Genomic DNA, 27,948 nt, shown 5'->3' with positions numbered 1-27,948 from the left:
AGAAAGAAATCTGGAAAATCTCCCAAATATTTGCAAATTACACAACACATTTTTAAATAACCAGAGAAAAAAATGCAATGGAAATTTAAAAATATTTTGAACTGAAACAAAATGAAAAGGCAGCATATCAAAATTATGAGATAAGGTAAAGCAGTATTTAGAGGGAAATTTGTAACTTTAAATGCCAGTATCAGAAATAAAGAAACTTCTTAAATCAGTAAACAACCTTAGCAAACTACAAAAAAAAAAAAATCAAAACCAAGTCAACAAAATGAAATGACAGCAGAAACAAAATTAGGAGTAAAAGTAAGGGACAACACTACAAGCCTACAGATTGGGAGAAAATATTTGCAAATCATATATCCGATAAAGGACTTGAATCCAGAATAAAGAAACAACCGTTACAACTCAGTAGTAATAAAACAAACAACCCAATTTAAAAATGGGCAAACTATTTAAATAGACTTTTTCTTCAGAATATATACAAGTGATTAATCATTAGTCATTTAAAAAAAAAAAAAAAACCAAACCAGTTGCCATTGAATTGATTCCAACTCATGGCAACCCCATCTCTGTCAGAATAGAACCATTAAGGTTTTTCAGTGGTTCATTTTTCAGAAGTAGATCACTAGGTCTTTCTCCTAAGGTGCTGCAGGTGGACTCGAACCACCAACCTTTTGGTTAGCAGCTGAGCACTTAAATTTTTGGGCCGCCCAGGGATTCCCATTAGTCTTTAGGGAAATGCAAATTAAAACCACTATGAGTTACCACTGGAATTATACCTATGAGAATAGCTATAATAAAAAAGACGAACAATACCAAGTGTTTGTGAGGATGTGGAGAACTGAAACCCCCCTACAATGCTGATGTGAATATAAAAGGGTACAGCCTCTTTGGAAAGCAGTTTGGCCGTTTCTTAAAAAGTTAAACGTAAATTTAGTATATGACCCAACAATTCCACTCTTGGGAATCTACCCAAGAGAAATGGAAACATATTTGCACACAAAGAAATGTACACAAATGAATGTTCATAGCAGCATTATTCATAGCCAAAAACTGAAAACAATCCAGATGTCTATTTAACTGGTGAATGGATAAACAAAATGTGCTAAATTCATACAATACTATGAATTGAATACTATTCAACAATAAAGAGGAACATACTTACTGATACTTGCTACAACATGGATAAACCTCAAAAGCATTATCCTAAGTGAAAGAAGCCAGATACAAAACACTACATATTATATGATTCCATTTATATGAAATGTCCAGAAAAGGCACATTTGTAGAGAAAGAAAACAGAGCATAGGAGTATTTATTAATTGTAACCAGGCATGAGGGAGCTGGGGTGATAGAAATGTTCTAAAATTGGATTGTGGTGGTGGCTGCCTAATTCTGTAAATTCACTAAAAACCATCGAACTGTACACTTATAATGGACATATTTTGTGGTATATAATATGTACCTTAATAAAGCCTTTTTTTTAAAAAAAAAAAAAAAGGATTTTTCTGGCTTTATTTGCCTTTTGTGCTTAAATTTTGAGGAATCTTCTAAACCCCGATGCAACAAGGATTTATTTGATATATTGTCACATAAGCTCTGTGGCTTACATATTTAACATTATTCAATAAGAATAAGAATTTTTAAAGAAACATCTGTATATACCTGCATGCTTTTGTTCAGGGACACTCTTCTAATACTACTTTGGGTTTCTCGGTTCCGTTTAATTGATTTTTCATTTCATCCTCCGGTAAAGTTTTACTGTTCATTCTATGTTAATGGTCTTGTCTTTGACAGATTATTTTCCAGGATGATATTAACGTCCAGACACTACAGAATGAAATAATTTTTTATATACTTTTGATATCTTTTGTTAAGTTCTTTAACACATTTTTCCAGTGAAAAATATAAGGTCTTATTTCTGAAATACAACTTGGTTTTATTTGTATGCTTCTTTCCTTTTAAAATAGAATATGCTTCTCTGGGATCACTCTATGATTACATTAACAGTAATAGAAGTGAAGAGATGGACATGGATCACATTATGACCTGGGCAACTGATGTAGCCAAAGGTAATGATGCTTCATTGTATTCTCATAGAACTGGTGGGGAGCATTTCCCTTACTGAGATGGGAACCATGTTGGAACATTTGTTATTCTGTGTCTTTAGATGTTCTTTTTTCAGACTAAAGTAGTTAAGAATTCTGCAGCTTACTGTACAGATAATATTTTAGGTCATTGCGTTTCCACTTCTGCATTCTTTTTCTCTTCTTCCTCTATTTCTTTCTCTAAAATCTAATTCCAACAAAATCAGCAAGCTCCAGGGCAGCAGTTTTTTCCATGTTTTGTGACATTGTCGTTGACTAGAATTATGGAAGGACCATAATTCTGTTGTTGTTCTGCAAGTCTCTGCTTAGACTCACTACCCAGAAAAAGTGATTTATTGTAGGATTAGTTCTGCTCATTTTGTATACGTAGTAATATGCTAAAAATAGTAATCACTTGCCAAAAAATTTTCATTGTTCCTGCCATATAAAAGTAATTCAGATGTTATTTCATATTTACTATAAACTTGGAAATCACCTTTGGAAATTAAATAATTTTAGTATACAAAATCCCTAAAATATTAGCCAACAAGGTGCCCCGTTCTTTTTTCCTAATAAATTCCTGCATAACTGTTTTTAAAACCATTCAAATTCCATGTATTTTTATCTTTTTTTTTCCATTTCCTAACTGAACATTTCTGAGTCTTATTTACAACTGGCAAAGTTGCTTTGGAAACAACTTGATCTAAATAATGTGTATTGATAGTTACATTTGTATTCTAGCAACCCCTGGAAAGCAAGTGTGTCCAAGTTTTACTGGGGCAGTTAACTCCTTTGCATTTTACTACTCTATTCTCTTACAAGCATCTCTTTACAAAGCAAATATAATGACATTTAAGTATTTAATAAGGGTAGCAAAGTTCCTTTGGAGAATTACCTTGCCTGCTTTGTTTCATCAACACCTGACAAATTCTTCAAATAAGGAAAGTGAAAGAAAAATGTTTTTAAGTTGCATACTAGGTGCTGCTGCTGAATGATACTTCATTACCTTGTAAGGATAATAAACTCTACGTTTACAGTGGTGTACTTACGGCTTTGGTTGCGCTAATTAATCATGTATTCATACACCAGGTTTCTCAAACTAGCCTTAAAATTTTATATTCTTCAAGACATTTTCATGTAACATCACGGTCACTTCTCTTCATGTCAGTAGTACACAGGAACCACCTGTTTACACACAGGGTGATGTCTTATTATTGAGAACTGTGAAGCATTGTGGAAATACAGTCACATAAATGTATATGCATATACAGGCAGCCTTCACTTATACCACTTCACCTTGCAGACATCTGCATTTAGGGTGCTTAGTCAGTTATACCCATGTCATTACTTAATGGCACTTAGAAGGGATAGATGGCAAACAAATCAACTGCTATCAGTCACTCTGCTTCCTGCTGTGCTCTACTTAAGCTTCCCTGGTTCCCAGCCTGCAAACCTCTTCCTTCCTGGTCCTGTCTCCAACCAGTCCTTGTCTGACCGGCGAGTCTCTTGACTCTGGATCGGTTCAGTCATTCTCTGAGGCTTCTCAAGAGCATGAGCACACTGTATCTAAAGGACAGGAAGAGAAGGAGCAGAACTAAGTAGCAAACTAGAAGCAGAGATAAAGAAAGAATGGAGAAGGAGAAAATGGAAGTGTACCTTGAGACAGTGTTCTAAACTACACTGTGATAAAATCACTTTTGTGTGGCTGGTTCTAGCATGTTTGACCTCAGGTAAAAAGAGTGAGAGAAGAAGCTTGTTATTTATAGTCACGAGTAATTTTTAACATTAAAACTCCTTTAAAGTGGTCTTAAAAAAAAGAGAAATCAGTGCTTTAGGAATGGCTTCAACCTACTCTGATAGCTATGTGTAGAACTTTCAGGTCAAATAGGAAGGCTTAATTCTGTTGATTCTGTTTCAGACTCAGCTGTGTACCTTTCATTTTGACCATGATCAAAGCCACTGTTTGAGACTTGTTGACACTGAAGCAATATGTTGAGAAATCAAAGAATGAATAATTTATTTCAAATAAGAGTTGATTCATGCATTTCGAAATAAACTTTACTTAATAACATTTACTGCTCAAAGGATACTTCCTCAAAGCAAAAAAATGATCCTCTTATTTCTGAGTGGGAAGAGGAGTGGAGGGTGGGCCTGAAATTGCTATAAGATAATCAACAGTGAATAAAAGGAACCAATCAAAAAGGAGCAGATAAACCTGGATCCACTCTCAAGATGGTCACCAAATCTTCCACAAAGTCTCCTCAATGACACCTGTCAAATTGTTTTTTTTTAGGAAATGCTGAATTTCTTAAAACTGAGAAAGGTATTTTTCAGTCATCTTATTGTTTGCAATGAAAATAAGGCAGAATTATAGATGAGTATAAAAACAAATAGAATTTTATGTGATTGTGATTATTACCATGTCTATATATACTAAGTACTCTTTAAGTATATACTATACATTGTACCCAAATAATTATGGTACTTTTTCTCATAATAAGATCTGCCATGAGGAAGAAATTGCCTGTATTTAAAGCTTATGTGCTTAACAGAGTTTTTCTTTTTGAAATCTTTACTTGTCAACAATTGTAGAAACTATCTTTCTATACCTTTAATATGAATTAAAAAGATTCTACCTGAAAAATTATTCAGGAATTTGATTTTAAAGTGAGAGACAGGTAACTATGAAATTCAGTCTGTTAAGTGCTACCCAAGTTGCGGAGCCCTGGTGGCGTGGTGGTTAAGAGCTCAGCTGCTAATCAAAAGGTTGGCAGTTCAAATCCACCAGCCATTCCTTGGAAACCCTGTGGGGCAGTTCTGTTCTGTCCTATAGGGTCACTATAAGTTGGGATCTACTCAGTGGCATCAGGTTGGGTTTTTGGTTTACCCAATTTGTAGCAATTGAATTTTCAGTTTGGTAGATGTAGAACTTCATATTAGAAAAGAGGTTTTCTTTATTCCAGTTACATCGTGTTTAAGATCATTTAAATTACTGATATTTTTGTTAACTCTTTTTAGTGATATCTTCATACTTTTTTTTACTTTGTTCTTTCATGATTTTTCAATATACAAACATCAGAATAGTAAAAGAGTAATAGATTATTTTAAAAATAAATAATTAATACATTATATTCATGAGGATACTTCATTAATAAAAGGAACCTGTTTGATTTTGAGGGCATATTTATTCATTATTTAGAAAAAACAACTTGTGCAATAAAGGGAGAGGAAATGTTTCAGTAGAAAAATGTACTTTTTCTTTATTCTAAGGGAGTAGACAATACATAAATACAGAAAAAGAGTTGAATACTGCTAAGGAAGTAAACATGCAGTATGTGTCTTTAACGTATAATTTTTTAATTCAAAGTGTGAAAACTCTGCTTAGGCTATATATACCTAAATATGTTGGAAAGAATTTTGGAAGGCATTTAAATTGTAGATTATCTCAAAGATTTATCCTTATAAAAAAGAATAAAATATTTTGTAAGTATGATATATTTTTTATCTGAGGATCATAAAATTTTTTACCAACCATAACTAATGAATCCTCCTAATTCCCCATCCCTGTCCCACCTCCCTGGTGGCGCAGTGGTTAAGAGCTCAGCGGCTTCCCAAAAGGTCGGCGGTTCAAATCCACCAGCTGCTCCTTAGAAACCCTATGAGGTAGATCTACTCTGTCCTATAGGGTCACTATGAGTCAGATCTGCTGTGTTCTGTAGGGTTGCTATGAGTTGGAACTGACTCGACGGCACCTAACAGCAGCAACAACAAACCCCCACCTCCACTCCCAGAGCTTTGCTGGAATGAGTACTGAGAAAATAAACCAGGCTGCACTGAGTAACTGCAGATATCCAAATGAAAACTGAAAACCTTGGTCAGAAATTTGGCTATTTAGAAGGCAGTTGGTAGTGGAATACCTTAGTCATGGAGCACTTAATTCTTCCAGTTGAGTAACTATTTTCATCGCAGACTCCAGAATATTAAGGTGTCCTTACTAGGTATTGTAAGAAGCTAGCTTTTCCCACAATCAAATTAAAGCACATAAATTTTACTTAGCATATCAATGTAGAAATATTCTGCCTCTGTTTTATCAATCATGGAAGAATAGAACACATGAATTTAGCGTCTGCTACTGAATTCTTTGCAAACACATTGCCTTAGTCATCTAGTGCTGCTGTAACAGAAATACCACAAGTGGATGGCTTTAACAAAGAAAAATTTATTTCCTCACAGTAAGGTAGTCTAAAAGTCCAAATTCAGGGCATCAGCTCCAGGGGAAGGCTTTCTCTCTCTCTCTCGGCCTTCTCATCAGTCTTTCCCCAGACTAGGAGCTTCTCCACCCAGGGACCCTGGGTCCAAAGGACACGCTTTGCTCCCAGCACCACTTTCTTGGTGGTATGAGGTCCCCCACTCTCTGCTTGCTTTCCTTTCCTTTTATCTCTTGTAAAAGATGATACAGGCCACACTCCAGAGGGAAACTCCCTTTAGATTGGATCAGGGATGTGACCTTAGTAAGGGTGTTACAATCCCACCCTAATCCTCTTTAACATAAAATTACAATCACAAAATGAAGGACAACCACACGATACTGGGAATCATGGCCTAGCCAAATGGATACACACCTTTTTGGGGGGACATAATTCAGTCCATGACACACATGAAAGATAAGACTGATGTTTAAATTAGAAAGGTAGTGATGCAATGTTGAAAAAATAATACTAATAGACTTTTCTTCCTCCTTGAATGAAAAGGAATGCACTACTTACATATGGAAGCTCCTGTCAAAGTCATTCACAGAGATCTCAAGTCAAGAAATGGTAACGTAGTCACATATTTTTATTTTTCCTATTTTATTACAAATACATGTACCTATATATAGAAATAAAAATCAGAGTCTGCATAGCTTTTATAACTTTCTGTTTTGACCCATCACTGATACCATGAAAATCTTTCATCTGTCAATAAATGTCAGGATTCTCTACATTATTTGAAGAGGCTGTATAGTATTTCACTGTATGGATGTAGCACAGAATGTGAGTATTTGATGGTTTACTTTTTTTCTATGATAAAAAATGTTGCGCTTAATACCTTTCAACCAAATTTTTCAGCACATCCTTAATTATTTCCGTAGAATGATTTTCTAAAAGAAGTATCGCTCGATCAAAGTGTGTAGCCATGTATTTTTAGTTTTTTTGTTTTTAGATGGTTCTCTCTACTAGCAATGTGAGTTTTGTTCTTGAGACTTCTGAATTATTTGGTGTAAATTTTTTAAGTCAGTCATGCCCATATTACCTGGAGCAGTACCCATAAATGGTCTGCATGTTTAGGAGTTTGGAAACTAAAGGCTTTCTTGTTCTTCTTTCTCTTTTTCTGTACTTTCTAAAGTTACTTATGATCATATATTTTATAATTTAGAGTGAGTATTTTAAAACAACTTGCAGGATTAGACATTACTTTCGAGTAGGAGAATGCAGAAGCATTCCATTACGTCACTTGAAGGTTAATGGAGAAAGGCAGTAGGATGATTTAGCTATCCAGGACTAGCTAAAGTAAACATTGGAGCTTGCTACTTTTAAAAAAATCTTGCTATCAATTAATTGTTTTCACTCTTTCTTAGTGAGTCTTATAAGTAAAGAGGAGAAGAACTATTTATCTTTACATAATCTTCAAATCACTGCAGTCAAAATGGTATATGCCAGTTGTGCAGTCCTTAGAATGGGTAGTGATGGCAAGTGGAGCAAGAGGACCAGGGAACTGACCAGCTGTACTTGCTCCTACCCAGGGCTGTGAAGTCTGTGTGACCCTGCGACTCTACACTGTCTGATTGTCCTTTTCCTCTTCTAGATCGTCACTAATCCTTTGACTCTTCTTAGACATAAGCTTCCTGGAACTAAACACTTTGGATATATACTTGGCTAACAGGAAGTCATTAGTGAATAATCTAGAATCTATTAGAAAATATCAGTTTTACAACTTTTAAATTTTCAGCTCATACTCAGAATTTCAGTCTAAAGTTTTTGACCTCTTTCCTTTTAATGTATTTTATTGGTATATCCTAAATACCCTACGGGAGAAAAATGTTTAAGTAAGTTATGGGTTTTGCCATGGCATCACTATAAGGACTGTATAACGATAGAGAATGTCCCCATTTTTAAAAATCACAATTTGTGTAATTATCTGTTAAGAAAACAAATAAACACTAAAAGAATATAGACCTAACTTTTAGTAGCCCCCTCTCCCCGGGAGAGGGGACTAAAAAGACTCTTTCATTTTCTATGTTATTTATTTTTTATAATGCTAGGTTTTAGTTTGTTAATTTTTAAATGAGCTCTTGTTAATCTTAAAATGAGTAAAAGCTGTAGATGAACACAGGGTCCTGGACAGAGTGGGAGAAAAATTGTAGAACAAAAAATCAAATTCACAAGAACGACCAGACTTACTCATCTGACAGAGACTGGAGGAACCCCTGAGACTATGGCCCTAAGACTCCCTTCTGAACTAGAACTGAAGCCATTCTCATTCACCTTTCAGCCAAACCATAGACAGGCCCATAAAATAAACAATAACACCCGAGAGGAATGTGCTCCTTAGAACAATCAATTATATGAGAACAAAAGGAGAATATGTGCCCAAAAGCAAAGATGAAAAGGCAGGAAGGGATAGAAAATCAGGATGAAAGGAAACAGGGAACCTAGGAGAGAAATGGGAAAAGTGCTGACACATTATGGGGAATGAAACCAACATCATGGAACACTTTATGTACAAACTATCAAATGAGAAATTAATTTGCACTGTAAACTCTCACCTAATGCATGATAAAAAATTTAAATAAAAAAAGCTATAGATGTATTTTCAGAAATAACTGGGTATAATATTTATAGTATTAATACCACATGAAATACTATATATATATGTATTTGAAAATGTTTACAGCTTATTACTTATTATATCACATTTACCTTTAGGCTGTTTCTACATAATTAGGTCATGCAAAGGTTATTTCCCCCACTTACCAAAATCATCAGTAACAGCCAATAAGTAAATTGATCATCTCCCATGTTCAAGACACTGTGTAGCTTACAAAAGAAATACCAGAAACAGTTCTTCAGAGTTCTACCCTTGGTTTCTTCCCCTCTTGTGCTGTGTATCCTCCCACTCCTTAGCCCCATCTTCATATACACGCCCAGACAGATCTCCTCACCTTCAAAATGATAAATATATAAATATATCTGCTTATGGGACACGTCCACAGGTATGTTTTGTATTACCTAAAATGTGTTGTGTCCCAAACTTATCTTTTCATCTTCTCACCACTCAAACAAGATTTTTTTTTCCCTCCATTGCCTCTCTCAGTGAGTGGCAATACCAGTTTCTCAAGCCAGAAATTAAATAAAAATGGATTTTAATTTTAGTTTGGTTCCATTATGCAGTACTGCCTCTTTTTTTTTTTCACTCATTATTTATGTGTTTGTTTGAGAAGTATTTATTAAGCACCTCTCAGGCATTGTGCTAGGCTTTGAAAAAACAGAGAAGAATATCATGTGAACTGAGATTTCAAGGATATCTTAATCTAGTGTTATAACTTTATTTGTAATTCAGCAAGATAGGACTTCTCTTGATAGACCTCACTGCCAGCTTAAGCAATGAGAAACTCAGTGACCTTGATTGGTCACTCTCCTCAAACCACATGTTTCCCATGATTCTCAGCAGTTTACACCATCCTTTAGCTGGTTGTGGTTTGACAAGTTGCAGTGAAATAACCTTTGTTAAGGTGTACTGCCTCTTAATTTGATTTCCTCTTTGACTCCTCCTCTTTCTCCTCCCATATCCAATTATTTATCAAACCTGGCTGATCTGCCTCCTAAATGTTTTTTCATTTGGTCCACTTCCCTCCTGTCCTTTGTCACAGCCTTAGCATAGCATCCACATCTGTCTTTTGGACTAAACAACCTGTGTTTAGTGGAGACACCTGTGCCTCCAGTTTATTCTTCTCTAATACAGTCTTCACAGTACAAATTTGATCATTTCACTCCACTGAAAATCCTTTGGCTTTCCATATCTCAGAACGGCTCTTCTTGACCTGGCTCCTGCCTTCCAAAATCGCTATGCCTTTTTCTCTGCTCCTGACTTTTTGCATAGGCTGTTTCTTCTGCCTAGAAAACTGCTTTCCTCCCCAGCTCTCCTCTTTCTGGTTAATATCTATTTGTTCTTCAGGTCTTAGCATAAGCATAATTTCCTCCAGGAAACCCTCTGGCCTTCCTAAACTGCCTTAGATATTCCTGCTCTTTGTTTCTATAGCACTCCATTTCTCTCATTAAGGAGTTTATCCCACTTTATTGTAGATGCTTGTTTAATTGTCCCTCCTGTAAGACTGTAAACTCCATGAGAGCAAGGCAACACCAGTCTTGCTCACTTTTCTCTTCACAGTTTAGCACATGACCTTGCACATAGTAGGTGCCTGTTGAATAAATGTGTGAATAAGTGAATGAATAAATTTTGTCACTGCCTTCAAGAAAAATACTCTTCAAATGGGGCGGAAAACCATATATACCATAAAAAGCAATTGCCATGAAGTAATTATGCTAATAACATCCTCAGTATGACATTGACAGTCTAGTAGCAGAACCCAGGTAAAAATTTGCTTCTCATGACCACTACTACTCTGTGCCTTTTTTTACTGGACAGTACTGCATATGGATCAGACAAATGTGTTGAAAACCTTTTTAAATCAGCACCTCAGGGAATTAACTTATTGTTTTGTTTTTTAATATCAGCTCCCTTTTGCAAAATCCTCAATGCAGTATATCTTTGATTTACCTTTCATTATGCCAGACTGAGCTTAGAAATAAAGATTTACAGTTTTTTTCAGGATGACATTTCAAAAACAAATGAGATGATTGTCATAATGTATTTTTTTTTTTTTTTTTTTAGTTGTCATAGCTGGCGATGGAATACTAAAGGTAGGGCTATTTCTTTTCATTTAAAAAATATGTATTTGGAGATTTTAGACGTAGATTCTTGTGACTGACAATTCTTGTATTAGTTAATAAGTAGAAAGTGATACCTGTTTCACTTTCCCCCAGATCTGCGATTTTGGCGCCTCTCGGTTTCATAACCATACAACACACATGTCCTTGGTTGGAACTTTCCCATGGATGGCTCCAGAAGTTATCCAGAGTCTCCCTGTGTCTGAAACTTGCGACACATATTCCTATGGTGTGGTAAGTTCATTTCTCATTTCTTCTTGCTTAAAAGAAATTAACAAAAAGTAACCAACTTTCAGAAGCTAGCTGCAGCCATTTATAATTTAATACAGGTTTATTTAAGGTTCTGATGCTGTTTCTGGTGGAATGCCTGGAACAGTGACAAAATGGAGAACACTTTCTAATTACTAAAATATTACTAATTTAGTGAAAATTACTAAAATATTTACTTTGATCACTTTTTTGCATTTGAGATATTTTGTCCTGTGTTGAGAAGCAACCAGTGCCACTTCCAAGAACCAGATTAGATGGAACCTGAAATAGTGTTGTAGCTAATGCACTCCTGAGGAATGTGCTTTTCTGGGTAGAAATGTGACTGTAGAGTATCCCTGTAATTCAGTGGAAATATGGGGCTTTTGGAACAGGACTTCATTGTAATGAATTGCTCAAACAGTACGAAACCACCAGTAGATCTACCAAAGAAGTTAGTTAACAGGAAATTTTTGAGTGTTAGCTATCTACAAAACTCTGATTAGTGAGTTTCTGGAGAGTACATGGCCTTGTCATAGTTGGTAAAAGTCTTACCAAGTAGTGGTGACTATTTGAAATAGGAATCTAAGGCATTACATAAGAATAGGAGTCGCTGGGTGGTATAAACGGTTAACATGCTAACAGAGAGGTTGAAGGTTAGAGTCCACCAGAGACACCTCAAAGGAAGGGCTGGTATATGCTTCGGAAAAATCAGCCATTGAAAACCCCATGGAGCACAGTTCTGTTTGACACACATGAGGTCGCTTTGAGTCAGAAATGACTTGACACCAACTAGTAGTAATAGTACATGGGAATAACAACAAAGCAACATACTTATAAGAACAGAATAACGTTGGGGTGGGCCTGGAAATGCTCAAGGGATAGAGACCAGGGGAATGAATCAGTTAAGTAACAGAAGCTTCTGGAGGAGGAGTTTTGAGGCAGATCATTCTTTTGTGTGTGTGTATGTGCGGTTTAAACCAGATAACCATTTATTTTTTACATCAGTCTAGAAGTAGGGAGGCCAGGGCTTTTACAGTGGCCTCACAGTGTTTAAAGCTCCTTTTGTTTTCTTTTTATTCTCGTTACTGCTTGATTCTATCCTCAGAAGTGCCACATTGCCCCAAGATGGCCAGTCCAGACAGTAGGAAAGGGGAAAGGGCAGACGAGCCAAGCATGCCCACCCTTTTCAGAAGCTTTCCCAGAAGCCCTACCCAATGCCTTCTCCTTATCCTGAACTATGTCTCATGACCACACCTTTCTTGAAGAGTGTGGTAATTTTAAAATAAGTCTACAAATTCTTGGATATACCTCCTTTCCAAAGTAGAGCCTAATTTCCACCCCTCGAGTGTGGAAGAGGCAGATCATTCTTGAGAGAGAAGTTATACTTACGTTAGCAGAAAGAAGATGGGGGGATAGTTGTTTGGTGGAAGAAGGAATTCATTTGTTGCATTTTTGAGGGATAAGTTGTTTATCTCCCAAAATGCTGTATATTCTTTAAAAACTCCAAAATTGTGTTTGGAACTCTCTGTCTCTATGCCTCATCTCCCAAGCAATGCCCTCTCTACTTACGTTATTACTTCTTAAAAGGAAATCGTCACAGTAATGGGGAAAGAAACTAATTTGGGTCCCAGTCACTGTGTCTCTTCTCCCTGAACTTTTGTGTTTTCTGACTGAAGGTAGTCATGATGACACAAGAGGAGATCAACATTGTCAAACACATTCCTTTTTCTTTACAGTTAATCAGTCTATAGGTATTTACTGCTGGCTTCATTACTTAAGTTTTAGGCTTGTTTCAACTGGCTAACTTCTTCTAAATCATAACATCTTATGTACAACAAATTAATATAATAGAGACGAATTTGTTGGCTGTAGAAAAATTTATTTCAACAATGAGATATATAATTTTGGCTAAAGGCTAGAATTTTAAAGGTTAGAAGATAACAGTGGCATTGGGCCAAATACCTAATTTCCCTTAATTGTGGATGTTTCTAAGAATGGAGGCTATAAACTATTATAGACAGTGATCAAATCATTCTCAAAGAAGGAAAAAAACATAAGAGACTAGATTCTAAAACTTATCTCCTATGTCAAAGTTACTACATTCCAACTATCATATAAACCATTTGCTGGGGACTCTAAAAATGGAATTTGTTCTAATATAAGACTTTTTATGAGAGTATTTCACTTACGAAGCTCCTTCCTTCTTCTTTTTTATTTTTTAACTTATTTTATTTGTAGCCAAGCAGTACACTTAGTTAGGTAGTAGAAAAAACAAATACTGTAAAACTCAGGACAAAAGCAGCATCCTTGTCCCACAACATCCATCTCAGTTCCCTCTCTCCAGAGGCAGCTATATTCAAATCTTTCTGCTGTTTTGGGGTTATTGATACCCATATCCTTAAATTATAAGCTTCTGTTGTTACTTACTAGTTTTTTAGTTTTGGACATTATTTGTTCACTTTCTATTTTGTTGAAGATTTTAGTCTTCCGTTCCTCATTCTTTCAGTATTATTTCATCACAGTTTTTAAGTTGATATGCAGCGTCTCCATTATTATGACTATGTAAATATTGTTCACAGCAGAGCCTTATAATGTAGTAGGATCATACTTTCTATTGTGTAAAATGTTTTGCTTTCCCTGTAGTAGTTAACTTATTTTTCACTTGCTTGGTTTTTTATAGTTCATGCATTTTATGTCATATGAAATCTTTGCCAAACCCTTTGTTACTACTGTATTTTCTTCTAGAATTTATAGATTTAACTTCTTGCATTTAGTTCTATACTACATTTTGAGATAATTTTGGGGTGGTGGTACATAGTGTAAGGTAGGGTTGAATTCTTTTTTTTCTTTTTTTCATATGATCATTTGTTGAAAAGATGATTCTTCCCACATTGAATTGCCTTGGCACATTGTCGAAAATCAATTGACCATATACGTGTAGGTCTCTTTCTGGACTCTTATTTTGTTTCTGTGTACCAGCTCATTCCCAAACTGAAACCACTAGAGCTGGGGAACACCCATTAGTTCCAGCAGATGCATCACTCCCTCACTTCCCTTGACTCTTGCTGACATCCCGGAGCTCTCAGACCACCTGTTCCTGTTGGGACTAGTGGCAGCCTAGTGCTGCTTCCCCACAGCTGTCACCCAAGAGTACCTCTGTCCCTTTATCTGGGGATCTTTAAGGTTCCCTCACTCTTTCAATGACAGAATCTCCTTTGTCCAGGTCCTACACTGTCTGGTACTTAATTCTTTCCCTCTGTTTATGGATCACATTCCTTGGTAGTTTTCTGGTACAGGTACATTGAGGGTAAATTTTTAAAACTATGAACATCTGATTATTTCTGTTTTCTGTCCTCACATTTGACTGACATTTTGACTGGGTCTATAATTCTATGTTGAAAATAATTTCCCCCCACAGTTTGAAGTTTTGTTCTTCTGTATTCTTCCAGTATTGCTGTAACATTTCCCAGTTCCTAGTGTGTGACTTTTTTTTTTTTTCTTTCTTCTTTCCAAAACCTTTAGCGTTTTCTCTTTATCCGTAGGGATGAGTTTTCAGTGCTGTGTTTCTTGTGTTCTTTCATCCATTGTGCTGGAATGTGGTGAGGGTCTCCTCAATCTGGAGACTTGATGTTATTCATTCTGGGTGGTTTTTTTGTTTTTGTTTTTTAATATTCTCTCCATTGTTTTCTCTTCCAAGAATTCTTATTAATCAGAAGTTAAGCATCTAATTTTCTTACCTTTTTTCATCTATTCTGTCTCTCCACTCATCTCTCCCCTCTGCTTTCTTGGAGATTTTTCTCAACCTTATCCTCCAATCCTGTTTAATTTTCAAATAAAATTTTAAAAGCTCTTTCTTTTTCTCTGAATATTTCTCCTGGCTGTCCAACTGATCTTATTCTTGAATTAAGAATGCAGTATTTTCTCTCATCTCTGAAGGTATTAATTCCTACATTTTAATGTTGTTTTCTAGTCATTGAATTGATCCTGTTTCCTCCTAGTTCTTTTTTTTTTTTTTTCCTTTCCATTTGTTTAAGTCTTGGTCTTCTCTGGTATAGGGCTTTGTGAAAAGGTTGATGATCTTTGACTGTCTGTTCATGTTTATGAGTGAGGTGCTAAAAACCTGCTCGGGAGCTGGGTGTTTGTGGCAGTCCTTGTCAACCAGAGGGCTGTCATTGTAGGGGGCTTCTCCACTTGGGGGACCCTGAATGTGTCCCTTCATTCCTAAACAAATGTTTATTTCTTGTGTCAGATACTATGCTAGACACCAACTTTAGGATAATTTAAAATTTATTTTTCCTGCTCAGTGGAACCAGTGTCTCATTTTATCTTGCAGAACAGAGTCGACAAACTTTTTCTGTGGCCAGGTAGTAAATATGTTAGGCTTTGAGGGCCACTTATAATCTCTGTCACCAGTTCTTCTTTGTTTTTTGTTTTTTACAACCTTTTAAAAATGTAAAGATCATTCTACATTGTGCAGCAGGCCGACTTTGCAGACCCTGTTGTAGAACAAGAGGAAATGCAAGAGAAGCAATATGGCTAAAGAACACGGCTCCTTTAGTCAGTGTTCCAGCTGACAGCTCATGCTGATTCAACACGACACTACAGTTCTCACCTCTTTTGCTTGCATGTACTCATACATAAACCCATTTAGATGGTTATAATTTTAAAATTATTTTTCACATTTTTATGAATTAGAAGACTTTTGAGGCTCCTTTCCACATTCAACTCTACAAGCCCATGTACAGTGCTTTTACTTTTAATATTCTCTCCTAGTCTTAGAATTTAAGTATCTCAGAAATTTTTGATCCAAAGATACAACTATGAGTTCTGTATAGAGTGAACTTTTGGTCTCAGTATTCTTTTATTTATGGAAACAAACTTTACAGTGCCTTCATTCAAAGCCTTACAGTTGCCAAGGATTTTGGTGTGAAATGCACCAGTCTGTTTTTTCTTATGGGGAGCTCTGATGGTGCAGTGGTTAAGAGCTACAGCTGCTAACCAAAAGGTCAGCAGTTTGAATCCGCCAGCTGCTCCTTGGAAACCCTACGGGACAGTTCTCTGTCCTGTAGAGTCGCTATGGGTCAGAATCGACTCGACGGCAACAGATTTATTTTCCCTTAGTTGGAGTAGAATCTTCACCAGTAACCAAGAACAAATTCCTTTTCACACGTAAACTATAAAAGATGTTAAGAAGCCTCTGTTTGCAGAGCTTCGGGTCCTTTCCTGTATCTTTTAAAAATCCTTTTCACTCATTGCACACAGACCCTTCTTACATGCAGTTTAATCCTTAAATATAAGTCAACTCTTCAGAAGCTACAAATGCTCAGTTTATTTTATTAAAAAGCTTTTCATTCAAATGACTGTGCACTACTTTTCGATAGAATGTTTCTCTGCTAATTAGGTTTTTTATCTACTTGTTTGCTGACTCTACCTTTGTTTTGTTTTGTTTATTTATTTTGAGAAATTTAACAAATAATTCTATCAAGTAATTTTAATTTATTGAAACAAACTTTACAGGCAGCTGCTGAATATTTCCAGTATTCTATATTTACACACTAGATGTTGCCCTTCAGAAACTGTTTACGCCAGTCACATACTTTTGAGTATCAATTCTGGGTTCATACTAGAATCTTCTCTTAGCCTGTGGAAACAAAAATGCCTTTCTAGTGAATATGTTTATTTTAAAACAGCATCTGTTACTTAACTATCTTGAAGAGAGAGGTTCACTTAAAATCCTGGCTACCTTTACCCAAACAGGTATGTCAGCAGAATTCCATTCAGAGAAGTGTACACATGCTAATTTAATTATAAGCTAGAATTCAGGATTTCATTTCATTCTGACCTCTTCCCATTCTGTTCTAAATGAACACCATTGGTGAAAGGAAAAAATACAACGCGTGCTTCCTACAGCCTTTTTGTTTAAATAATCAAAATTTTTGAAAAATGAAGACTCAATCATGTGCTCAAAGTAGATATTACATAAAAGAGCATGACAGGACAGTTGTTAAGGTAGAGGCCATGTTAGTTTAAAAACTCTGTGGTCCATAAACTTTGAAAATGATAGCTGTTTAGGAGAGCAGTGTAGTTATTTAGAATTTTTGTTGACCTTTCAAAAATAGGTGAGTAGCCAGGACCCTCTTGTTTAAGTAGAATCATTTGTTTGCATAAGATACCCCATAGTTCATAATTCATTAAGAATCTGTTGTGCTTGTTGGACCCCCACCCCCACAGCAGCCACATACACAAATGAATAAGACCATAAGAAGAAAAAGAGTTGTCTTTTTTTTTTAAACCCACACCCCAAAACTAAATATATTTTTGCTTTTTGTTCTTTTATTTTTTCAGACTTGCTGTAAGAGTTGAGCCCCCATTACTCTCAAAACTAGTCGCTTCCCAGCTTGATAAACTTGTGTTGCTTCTTAACACATGGCAAGAATAACTAGCCTTAAGGCTGCAAGAAGTACAGCCTTAAAATAAATGCACTGCAAATGCCAGAAGTGGTCTTGTGATCCTTGCTTCTAAGCTGGTAAACTTTGCGAGGCAGGCAATTGTTTCTCTCTCCATTTCATAAGATAGGAGATTTTTCTACCCCCTGCTGATGACTTCTTTTGAAGGCCCAAAACCAGGAGTGTTTAGTATGTCATCCACAATAAAGATAAGACTTAAGAAAAGCAAAAATCTTGAAAGAATAAGCCTTCTAAGAATACAAGGCCTAGCCACCCTTTAAAAACAAAGCTATCCTAATGACAATGCAGAAAGACCTTCTTAGAAGCTTCTCAGCCAAAACCAGCTTTAAAAATAGAGTGGCTTAAGAGAGAGCATTGCTGCCTCACTTGTCTGTGAGCTGTGTTCCAGAACAACCAGGGCTCAGGTAATGACTTTCCATTGTTTGTAAAAGAAAAGGCAGGAAAACTACACAGCCTTGTCCAAGTTTCTATTCTGTAAACTGAAAATAGAAATTTTCCTTGTGAGTGCAGTTTAAATGTGAGGACTTCTCGGTATAAAATGGGTTGGAAAATATTTTTAAGGTGAAAGATCACAATAATGTTTGGCCTGCATCCCATAACTGATATTTTCAGGCATAGCTTAATATATTTTTAGACCTCCAAGTGACTTCCTAAACAAAGTTAGTTAACTTTTTTGTGCCACATGTCACTTTGTTTAGTACAGAAAAAACTGTTGTCCTGTCTCATACTACCTACTTTTCGATCCATTAGTGAATCTGGATAACTAATAGGAAATTGTGAGATGTGCTGATACTGGACTTAAACTAAGGACCTCATACAGGGTCAGAGCACAGCAGATAATGATGCCATCTCTGACAGCTGTGTACCCGTCAAGTGACTCCCTCAGCTATAGTAGCTCTTTAGAGCCACAGAGAGGGAGTAAAATGAAATGGCCTTATTTTTCCAGGGTTAGAACTCTTAAACAGAAATATAACCCTGATCTTATTAGATTTTAGACATTTTCCATCTGAATATTTTGGAATAAAGAATCACATCAGTTTTGTTTTTTGTTGTTTTTTTTTGTGCTATTTCCCAACTCTTGGTTTTGCATTTTACCTCATGAAACTCAATCTTTTCTTCTTCTTTTTTTTTTGTGCAGTGTTGTGCATGGAGGTTAGACTAGAAAGGAGGAGGCACAAGGCTGCTTATCTGAACATTTTGGGATCTGGGGCATTTGATCTATTTGAGGCTGACTCGCTATTCCCTTTCTCCTTAGGAATACCAAATCATTAATTTATTTGCTCTTCATGGCCTTTCTCCTCCTCCACCCCAGCACCAGGGGAGTGGTAATTGTATCTAATCGAGGGGCTTCATTTCCTGCTCAGCAGTCTTGCTGCCCCCATCCTCCTCCCCTGTGCAGGCAGTGTGGTATGCCAGGGTGACCACATACCTGTTCTGCCTCTTACCCTTCCCTCACTTACAGTGTTAGCTAAAATTGTCCCCTTCTGGGGTACCCCTTACCTTTTCCTAATCACTTCTGTGACTCAAATAGAATTATTCAGTAGCTCTTCTAAAGAAGTACCTTACACACTTGATTAAAAGCCCAAAGAAGCTTCAGTGATTTTTTTTCTCCCCCGCTTGAGCAGCATCTGCCAATTTCCCTGATTTTCCTGCTAATTATCTTCAGTATTAGCCAGAATTCATTTAACATGTTGTGGCTTGAATAAGACTGAGCACCGACTGAGGCAACAGTGGCTATGGAGTTAGAGGTTTAGGATTTGACTCGATAGAGTGTATGCCCTCAATCTACACTCTTATTTAGAAAAAGGTTTTTGTTTGTTTTCAGAACAAGGGAAATCTAAATCAAATCTGCTGAGTTCTTTTCTTGCCATGACCCCATACCTAAAGTATGGCATGTTACATTCTCTCTCAGACTGTATCTTCTTGTGTCATACCACCTGCTTTTTGATACATTAGTGAATCTAGTAACTCCTCTAGAGTTACATGGAGTTAAGAGCTTGACTTTCCAAGTGAGATAGCAAATTCACTTCTGGCTTTGCCACTTGATAACTGAGTGTCTGTTGACAAGTTATTTAACTTCCTTAAGAATTAGTTTCCTCACCTATAAAAGGAGGATAGCGTCTACCTGGTGGGGTTGATATTAATCATGATAACATAGGCAAAGGGTTTAACAGATGCCTGGAACATAATAAGCATTCAATAAATGGTGGTGGTTGTTATTATTACAATTATTATTGATAAAATTAGAATCGTTTTTGCCCTTTACAAAGTATTGGTAGACTCAAGTTTTTGACGGCCATTTGTATAAACAGACGGAGTGACTGAGCATACAAATCTCATTCTCTGTGTGTAAAGAGAAACCAGAATAGGTGGCAGTTCTCAGCATTCCTTGCATCATTGCTTTATTTTGGCATTCCAGTTCATACTTATTAATCATGATAATTTCAAATATTGCCAAGGGTTGAACACATACAGTTACACATACACACAATCAGCTTTTACATACATAAAGTGTTTAATACATTTTGGAATATAGTATAATAAACTATGTTATAAGTAGATGAAAATGAATATATTAATATCCCCTAGACTAACTCAGTTTGAGAGAGATTTCTCCAAAACACGAAATCTAAATGTTACGATTTTGCAAGTCTATACCATTGTGGGTTAAGTGGCTTAACCAGTGATTTGGCTCTTGGGCTCGATTTTTTTGATGAGACTATTAGTGAACCTTTAAAAATATTTCTGAATTCCCTGTTACTGTCTTGTAGAGAAATTTATCAGAGATTGAGAGTAGAAAGCATTACAACTAAAAAAATATAAAATTTAATTTTGGGGAATACGTGAGAATTCTAAATCACTCAGGCTTATTAGTTTAAGTCTGGCTCTAGATCTTCTAATCTCTAAACCTCTTTTTTTCTTTATAAGAAAGTGCATTAAAAGTCTATAATATAATATATGGAAGGAGTCCTGTGCATGAATATGTATGTCTTGCCCAAGTTTCTACAGATGAGGTTGGTCGTGTTTGGTAATTGGATGCAGTTAAATGTTAGATAAAATTCAGTAATATATCAAAATGTAAAGTAGAAGAATAAAAATTCCATTTTCTTTTTGTTCCAGGTTCTCTGGGAGATGCTAACAAGGGAGGTCCCCTTTAAAGGTTTGGAAGGATTACAAGTAGCTTGGCTTGTAGTGGAAAAAAACGAGGTAAGACTACGTTTCTACATTCAGGTACATAGATCAGAAAACAGTATTGGGGTTTTGCAAAAGACTTTTTCATCTTCTTCAAATTGAAAGTAAGTTCACGCTTATGGAAAGATTAGCAGTAGGAGCTAACACAAAGGGTCAAAGTGATGTTATTCCTCATGAATGGACCCTTTACATCTAATTGTTGCAGCTTCACGTCGTGATGCTGTAGATCAAAAATTGTACAAGTACTGTACTAGTTTCTCAGTCTCAATTGTAAAACCTAGGGGTTTGTTCTTAGTGATGAAAGAAGCCATTGCGTCCAAGGTAGGGGAACAGTTTAACTCCATCTCCTGCGTTTAGGACATCTTTTTTACTGGCCGGGAGTTGATATATCTGTAAGAGACCTTCAGCTACTTCAACTTACCTCTCCCAGCAGGAGTCACTATAGTACAAGAAACTGTCGCTTAGATGAGAATTTCAAAAATAAAAGAAGAAAAAATAGTTTCAGAAAAGGGAAAAATTACAGTTTTGCCACCTACGTTGAACACTACATTGAAGATGAGCTTCTCACTGGAATTGGCGAGGCAGTGGCATAACTGTTCGCTTCTTCATGCAGAGCCTTTCCATTTCAAAAGAACTTCAGTGGCGTAAACACCGTTTGTGCTGTGTCCCCAGCCTCGCTTTTCTTCTTCCCACAAATTGAGGCTTTCAGTTAGTTGGACCTATGAGCCTACATCAGAGAACATGGTACATTCATATCAAAGAGAGCAACTACATTTTGAAAGGTTTAAAATTGTGACTGAAACGCACAGCCATGGAAATTCTCAGCATAAGGATGAAGCATCCAGTATCAAGGTGTTATGAGAACTTAGATCATGAAATGGAAGCATGTGGTTGTCTTTGCAATGCAAAACAACTTTATTTCATAAAACTTCTTCAATTCCAGATCATATCTGTGCCCTCCACAAAGGGTGGGAGTGCAACCTTAAGATAAAATAATTTGCCAAAACAATGAATACATAAAAATATTCACTTTTCAGTGCTTTAAAAGAATTGGATTGATCTGATCCCCATGTGAGTACAGGAACAAACTAGATTAATGAAAAAACTGCTGTTGACTAGGAGAAGCCAAGTTTCCATGTTTTAGATCACATAATCCAGAGTTACCTTATTAATTTGCCCTCCTGGTTATTGGGAATGGATGAGATGTTTGTGATCACTGAGCAGGGTGGGAGAAACCTGCCAATCTAAAAAAAATGGAACGGAATTACATTCAAGAATGCATCTTACTCATTGTTTCACAGGAGTGGTTCAGTGTTAATTAAATGTGATAGTAATTCCTGGTGTGCTATTAAATCAAACCACACACCTTTCACAGGATAACTGATATTTTCATGATCTGAGAGCCCAGTTGTTTCTGTTCTGTTTCTTTTGCTAGTGAGATGATTAGACATTTGGTTCTGGGTTTACAAATGAAACTGAAGAAAATTGTTGACCTTCTATGACTTTGGAGCAAACCACCCAATGTAATCTTTTCCCTCTAAATTGTTTCCAGATAAACTAGAAGAAAGTTTTGTTTTTTTTAAAGCTAACTGGACTGTCCACATATGTATAATATAGAATAATTAGTGTTTTAAAATAATATTTTTTCTAAACGATGGCAGCATAAATGTGAATCTAAAACATTTTCAAAACTTTGGAGTATCTGTCAAAGATTTTTAAAGCTGAAAAGAAAAATGATTTTAGAAGCTGCCTTTGGATAATTGAATTGAAGGTTGGGAATCACTCATATATAACCTTTAAAACCTCCTGAACATTGTACAGTGAAGAAATGACCTTCCTCTTTTCCCCCAGCTTATTGTTTAATCCATGATATGATCTGATGATCAGCTAATAACTGATGAAGAGTACCCAACTACCTCCTATGCCATATTTATTAAGTATAATAGTAAATTCAAAGAAACCCACATGGTAAAATAAGTTTTCTCAGTTTTATAATGAATTTAAGAAAAATCAGATACTACAAGGATGTTTGTTCTCATTCTGCGTACTATTTATTTGTCAAAAATGTAGAAATTAAGTTTAGGTGTAGTTTTCATTGTCGTCATTCAAAAGGACATCTCCATTTCACCTCATAAATGGAGACACTCATTTCCGAAACAAATTCTTACGTAACGTTAAGGTATTCCCAATATTGTCATGATAACTTCATTTCCTAATAGAGTTGAGACTTTAACCTAAATAAATCTAATTTACAAAATTCCTTCAACCTTTGATTATTTTATTTTTACTTTGGAATATCCTCAGTTAATGGATATTAGCTATTGGGTTGAAAAGAGGAAGTTGTATTTTTTTAACTCAAACCCATTGCCGTCAAGTCGATTCCAACTCAGAGCGACCCCATAGGACAGAGTAGAACTGCCCCATAGGGTTTCCAAGGAGCTGATGGTGGATTTGAACTGCTGACCTTTTGGTTAGCAGCTGAGCTCTTAACCACTCATTTACATAAAGAATGGCCTGTTTAAGTTTTTAGGAAGGCATTTTAAATGTGATCTAGTCACCCTATAATGTACCCATATCCAAGTATTAGGATTGCTTTTTTTTTTTTTTTTAACTTTTTATGTTGAACTAATTATAGACTTACCTATTTAAAAAAACCAAACCCATTGCTGTCGAGTCAATTTCAACTCGTGACACTATAGGATAGAGTATAACTACCCCCATAGGGTTTCTAAGGAGCAACTGGTGGATTTGAACTGCTGACCTTTTGATTAGCAGCCATGGCTCTTAACCACTGAGCAGGAAGTTGAAAATACAGTACAAAGATTCCCCTGTACTCTTCCCCCAGCTTCCCCCAGTGGTTACGTATTATGTAGCTATAGTACAATGTCAAAACCAAGGAATCGACCCTGGTACATTGGTCTTAACTAGACTGTAGACCTTATTCAGTTTCACCACTTGGATTGCTTTTTGCAACTATAAGGAAAATCAGTGCATTCTGAAGATTATACCTGAAAATCTTTGCTTCTAAATTCTCAATAATGAAATAAGATCTTTAGGTAATTATTTTTTCTACATTAAATCCTATTAAATTAGAATCATAAAGCATTATTAAACTTTACAACCACCACTCATCTGTCAGTTTGCTGCTGGAATCTCTACCGCTGATATTTCAAATACCAGCATTGTCACCCATGGTGGATAGGTTTCAGCTGCGCTTCCAGACTAAGACAGACTAGGAAGAAGGACCTGGTGGTCTGCTTCTGAAAAAACTGGCCTGTGAAAACCTTATGAATAGCAGCGGAACATTGTCTGACAGTGCTGGAAGATAAGCCCCTCAGACTAGAAGGCACTCAAAATACAACTGGGGAAGAGCTGCCTCCTCAAAGTAGACTTGACCTTAATGACATGGATGGAATCAAGCTTTTGGGACCTTCGTGTGCAGATGTGACACAACTCAAAATGAGAAGAAACAACTGCAAACATCATTAATAATCAGAATGTGGAAGTATGAATCTAGGAAAATTGGAAGTCGTCAAAAATGAAATGGAATGCTTGAAGATCAATATCCTAGGCAATGGACTGGTATTGGCCATTTTTAATCTAACAATCATATGGTCTACTATGCTGTTAATGACAAATTGAAGAGGAATGACATTGCATTCATTGTCAAAAAGAACATTTCAAGATCTATTTTGAAGTACAACACTGTCAGTGATAGGATAATATCCATATTATAATATCCATAGTACAATGAAGACCAGTTAATGCAATGATTATTCAAACCTATGCACCAGCTACTAAGGCCAAAGATGAAGAAATTGAAGATTTTTACCAACTTCTGCAGTCCGAAATGGATCAATCATGCAGTCAAGATGCATTGATAATTACTGGTGATCTGGAATGTGAAAGTTGGAAACAAAGAACGATTGGTAATTGGAAAATATGGCCTTGGTGACAGAAACGACACAGGAGATCACATGATAGAATTTTTCAAGACCAACAATTTATTCATTGCAAATACCTTTCTTCAGCAACATAAATGGAGACTACATGTGGACCTCGACGGATGGAGTACACAGGAATCAAATCGACTACATCTGTGGAAAGAGACGATGGAAAAGCTCAATATCATCAGTCAGAACAAGGCCAGGGGCTGATTGTGGAACAGACCATCAATTGCTCATGCACAAGTTCAAGTTGAAGCTGAAGAAAATTAAAACAAGTCCACGAGAGCCAAAATACAACCTCAAGTATATCACACCTGATTTAGAGACCGTCTCAAGAATAGATTTGATGCATTGAACGTTAATGACAGAAGACTAGATGAGTTGTGGGATGTCGTCAAGGACATCATACATGAAGAAAGCAAAAGGTCATTAAAAAGACAGGAAAGAAAGAAAAGACCAAAATGTATGTCAGAAGAGACTCTGAAACTGGCTTTTGGATGTAGAGCAGCTAAAGCAAATGGAAGAAATGATGAAGTAAAAGAGCTAAACAGAAGTTTTCAAAGGGTGACTCGAGAAGACAAAGTATTATAATGAAATGTTCAAAGACCTGGAATTATAAAATCAAAAGGGAAGAACACATTTGGCATTTCTCAAGCTGAAACAACTGAAGAAAAGATTCAACCTTGAGTTGCAATATTGAAGGATTCAATGGGCAAAATATTGAACGACACAGGAAGCATCAAAAGAAGATGAAAGGAATACACACAGTCACTGTACCAAAAAGAATTGGTCAGCATTCAACCATTTCAGGACGTAGCATATGATCAAGAACCGATGGTATTGAAGGAAGAAATCCAAGCTGCGCTGAAGGCAATGGCGACGAACAAGGCTTCAGGAATTAATGGAATACCAGTTGAGATGTTTCAGCAAACAAATGCAGTGCTGGAGGTGCTCACTCGTCTATGCCAAGAGTTTTGGAAGACAGCTACCTGGCCAACCGACTGGAAGAGATCCATCTTTGTGCCCATTCCAAAGAAAGGTGATCCAAGAGAATGTGGAAATTATTAAATGATATCATTAATATCACACGCAAGTAAAATTTTTCTGAAGGTAATTCAAAAACAGTTGCAGCAGTACATTGGAAAAGATGATGTAAAATTAGGGATATCACTGCTGATGTCATATGGATCTTGGCTGAAAGCAGATAATACCAGAAAGATGTTTACCTGTGTTTTATTGACTCTGTAAAGGCATTCTACTGTGTGGATCATAACAAATTATGGATACCATTGCAAAGAATGGGAATTGCAGAACACTTAATTGTGCTCATGAGGATCCTGTACATAGACCAAGATGTAGTCATTCAAAAAGAACAAAAGTATAATGTATGGTTTAAAATCAGGAAAGGTGTGTGTCGGTGTTGTATCCTTTCACCATACTCATTCAATGTGTGTGCTGAGCAGATAATCCGAGAAGCTGGACTATATGAGGAAGACTCAATATCAGGACTGGAGGAAGACTGATGAACTCTATGCAGTATGCAGATGACACAACCCTGCTTGCACAAAGTGAAGAGAACTTGAAACACTTACTGATGAAGATCAAAGACTACAGCCTTCAATGTGGATTATACCTAACTATAAAGAAAACCAAAGTGCTCCCAACTGGACCAATAAGCAACATCATGATAAATGGAGAAAATATTGAAGTTGTCAAGCACTTCATTGTACTTGAATCCACAGTCAACACCCATGGAAGCAGCATTCAAGAAATCAGACGACGTATCGCATTGGGCAAATCTGCTGCAAAAGACCTCTCTTTAAAGTGTTAAAAAGCAAAGATATCACTTTGAGGACCATGGTGCACCTGACCCAAGCCATGGTAGTTTCAGTCACCTCATATGCATGCAAAAGCTGAACAGTGAATAAGGAAGACCGAAGAAGAGTTGGTGCCTTTGGATTATGGTATTGGTGAAGAATATTGAATATACCATGGACTGCCAAAAGAACGACCAAATCTGTCTTGGAAGAAGTACAGCCAGAATGCTCTTTAGAAGCGAGGATTACGAGACTTCATCTTATGTACTTTGGACGTGCTATCAGGAGGGACCAGTCCCTGAAGAAGGACATCATGCTTGGTAAAGTGGAGGGTCAGTGAAAAAGAGGAAGACCCTCGATGAGATGGATTGACATAGTGGCTGCAATCATAGGCTGAAGCATAATGATTATGAGGATGGCACAGGACCAGGCAGTGTTTGGTTCTGTTGTATGTAGGGTCACTATGAGTTGGAACTGATGCGTTGGCACTAACAACAACAACAAATTTTCCAAAGTAAAAAGTGAATCCTTAAGGGTTTCGAGGAGCCCTGGTGGCGCAGTGGTTAAGAGCTATGACAAACTACAGCTGCTAACCAGAAGGTCAGCAGTTTGAATTCACCAGCCACTCCTTGGCAACCCTATGGGGCAGTTCTGCTCTGTCCTATAGGGTTGCTATGAGTCAAAATCGACAGCAGCGGGGTTTTTTTTTTTTTAAGGGTTTAGAAGGCATGAAATTAAGAAGGCAATGCTAATAAACTTAAAAATGTTACAGATATGGATACTTGCCTTGTCATTTCAATAAAACAATCAGTGGTTATTCAGAATGTTCTGGCAGTAAAATTTCTATTTTTAAAAATGCCTGGATTTTTATTTATATAAAATTTGTTATTTTTTTCTAAGTAGCAAAAGTACTTTCTTAATTAATATAGATGACCTCATAAAACTTAATCTTCTCCCTGGACTGATGAGCATGGGTAACTTGGGGTGTAAAGGAAAAGGGGGCGCATGTTGTCACATTGCGGGGATTGTTACCAGTGTCACAAAGCAATTTGTGTATAAATTTTTGAATGAGAAGCTAATTTACACTGTAAACTTTTGCCTAAAACACAATAAAATTAAAAAAAAACTTAATCTCCTACTCTTGATGATACTTTAGAAAAAGATAAAAACTTGACCTAAAAAATAATTTTTACATCTTA

At 36.4% G+C, this 27,948-nt stretch overlaps 1 protein-coding gene across 3 annotated transcripts in view; it reads left to right on the top strand.

Annotated features, from left to right (window-relative positions):
- MAP3K20 (mitogen-activated protein kinase kinase kinase 20) overlaps window positions 1-27,948 on the top strand; it is a 224,619-nt gene that overhangs the window by 114,682 nt on the left and 81,989 nt on the right. For all 3 annotated transcript variants that reach the window (XM_004375500.1, XM_023730563.1, XM_004375501.2), the window contains exons 4-8: window positions 1,974-2,075; window positions 6,842-6,907; window positions 11,022-11,050; window positions 11,174-11,311; window positions 20,914-21,000. In XM_004375500.1, coding sequence (XP_004375557.1) covers window positions 1,974-2,075; window positions 6,842-6,907; window positions 11,022-11,050; window positions 11,174-11,311; window positions 20,914-21,000 — 422 coding nt within the window. The remainder of the gene's footprint in view (window positions 1-1,973; window positions 2,076-6,841; window positions 6,908-11,021; window positions 11,051-11,173; window positions 11,312-20,913; window positions 21,001-27,948) is intronic.

Source organism: Trichechus manatus, unplaced genomic scaffold, assembly GCF_000243295.1.
Source record: "Trichechus manatus latirostris isolate Lorelei unplaced genomic scaffold, TriManLat1.0 scaffold00037, whole genome shotgun sequence".
In the NCBI taxonomy this organism is placed as follows: domain Eukaryota; kingdom Metazoa; phylum Chordata; class Mammalia; order Sirenia; family Trichechidae; genus Trichechus; species Trichechus manatus.
Note: the sequence above shows the minus strand (reverse complement) of the source record. Positions and strands in the feature narration are given on the sequence as shown.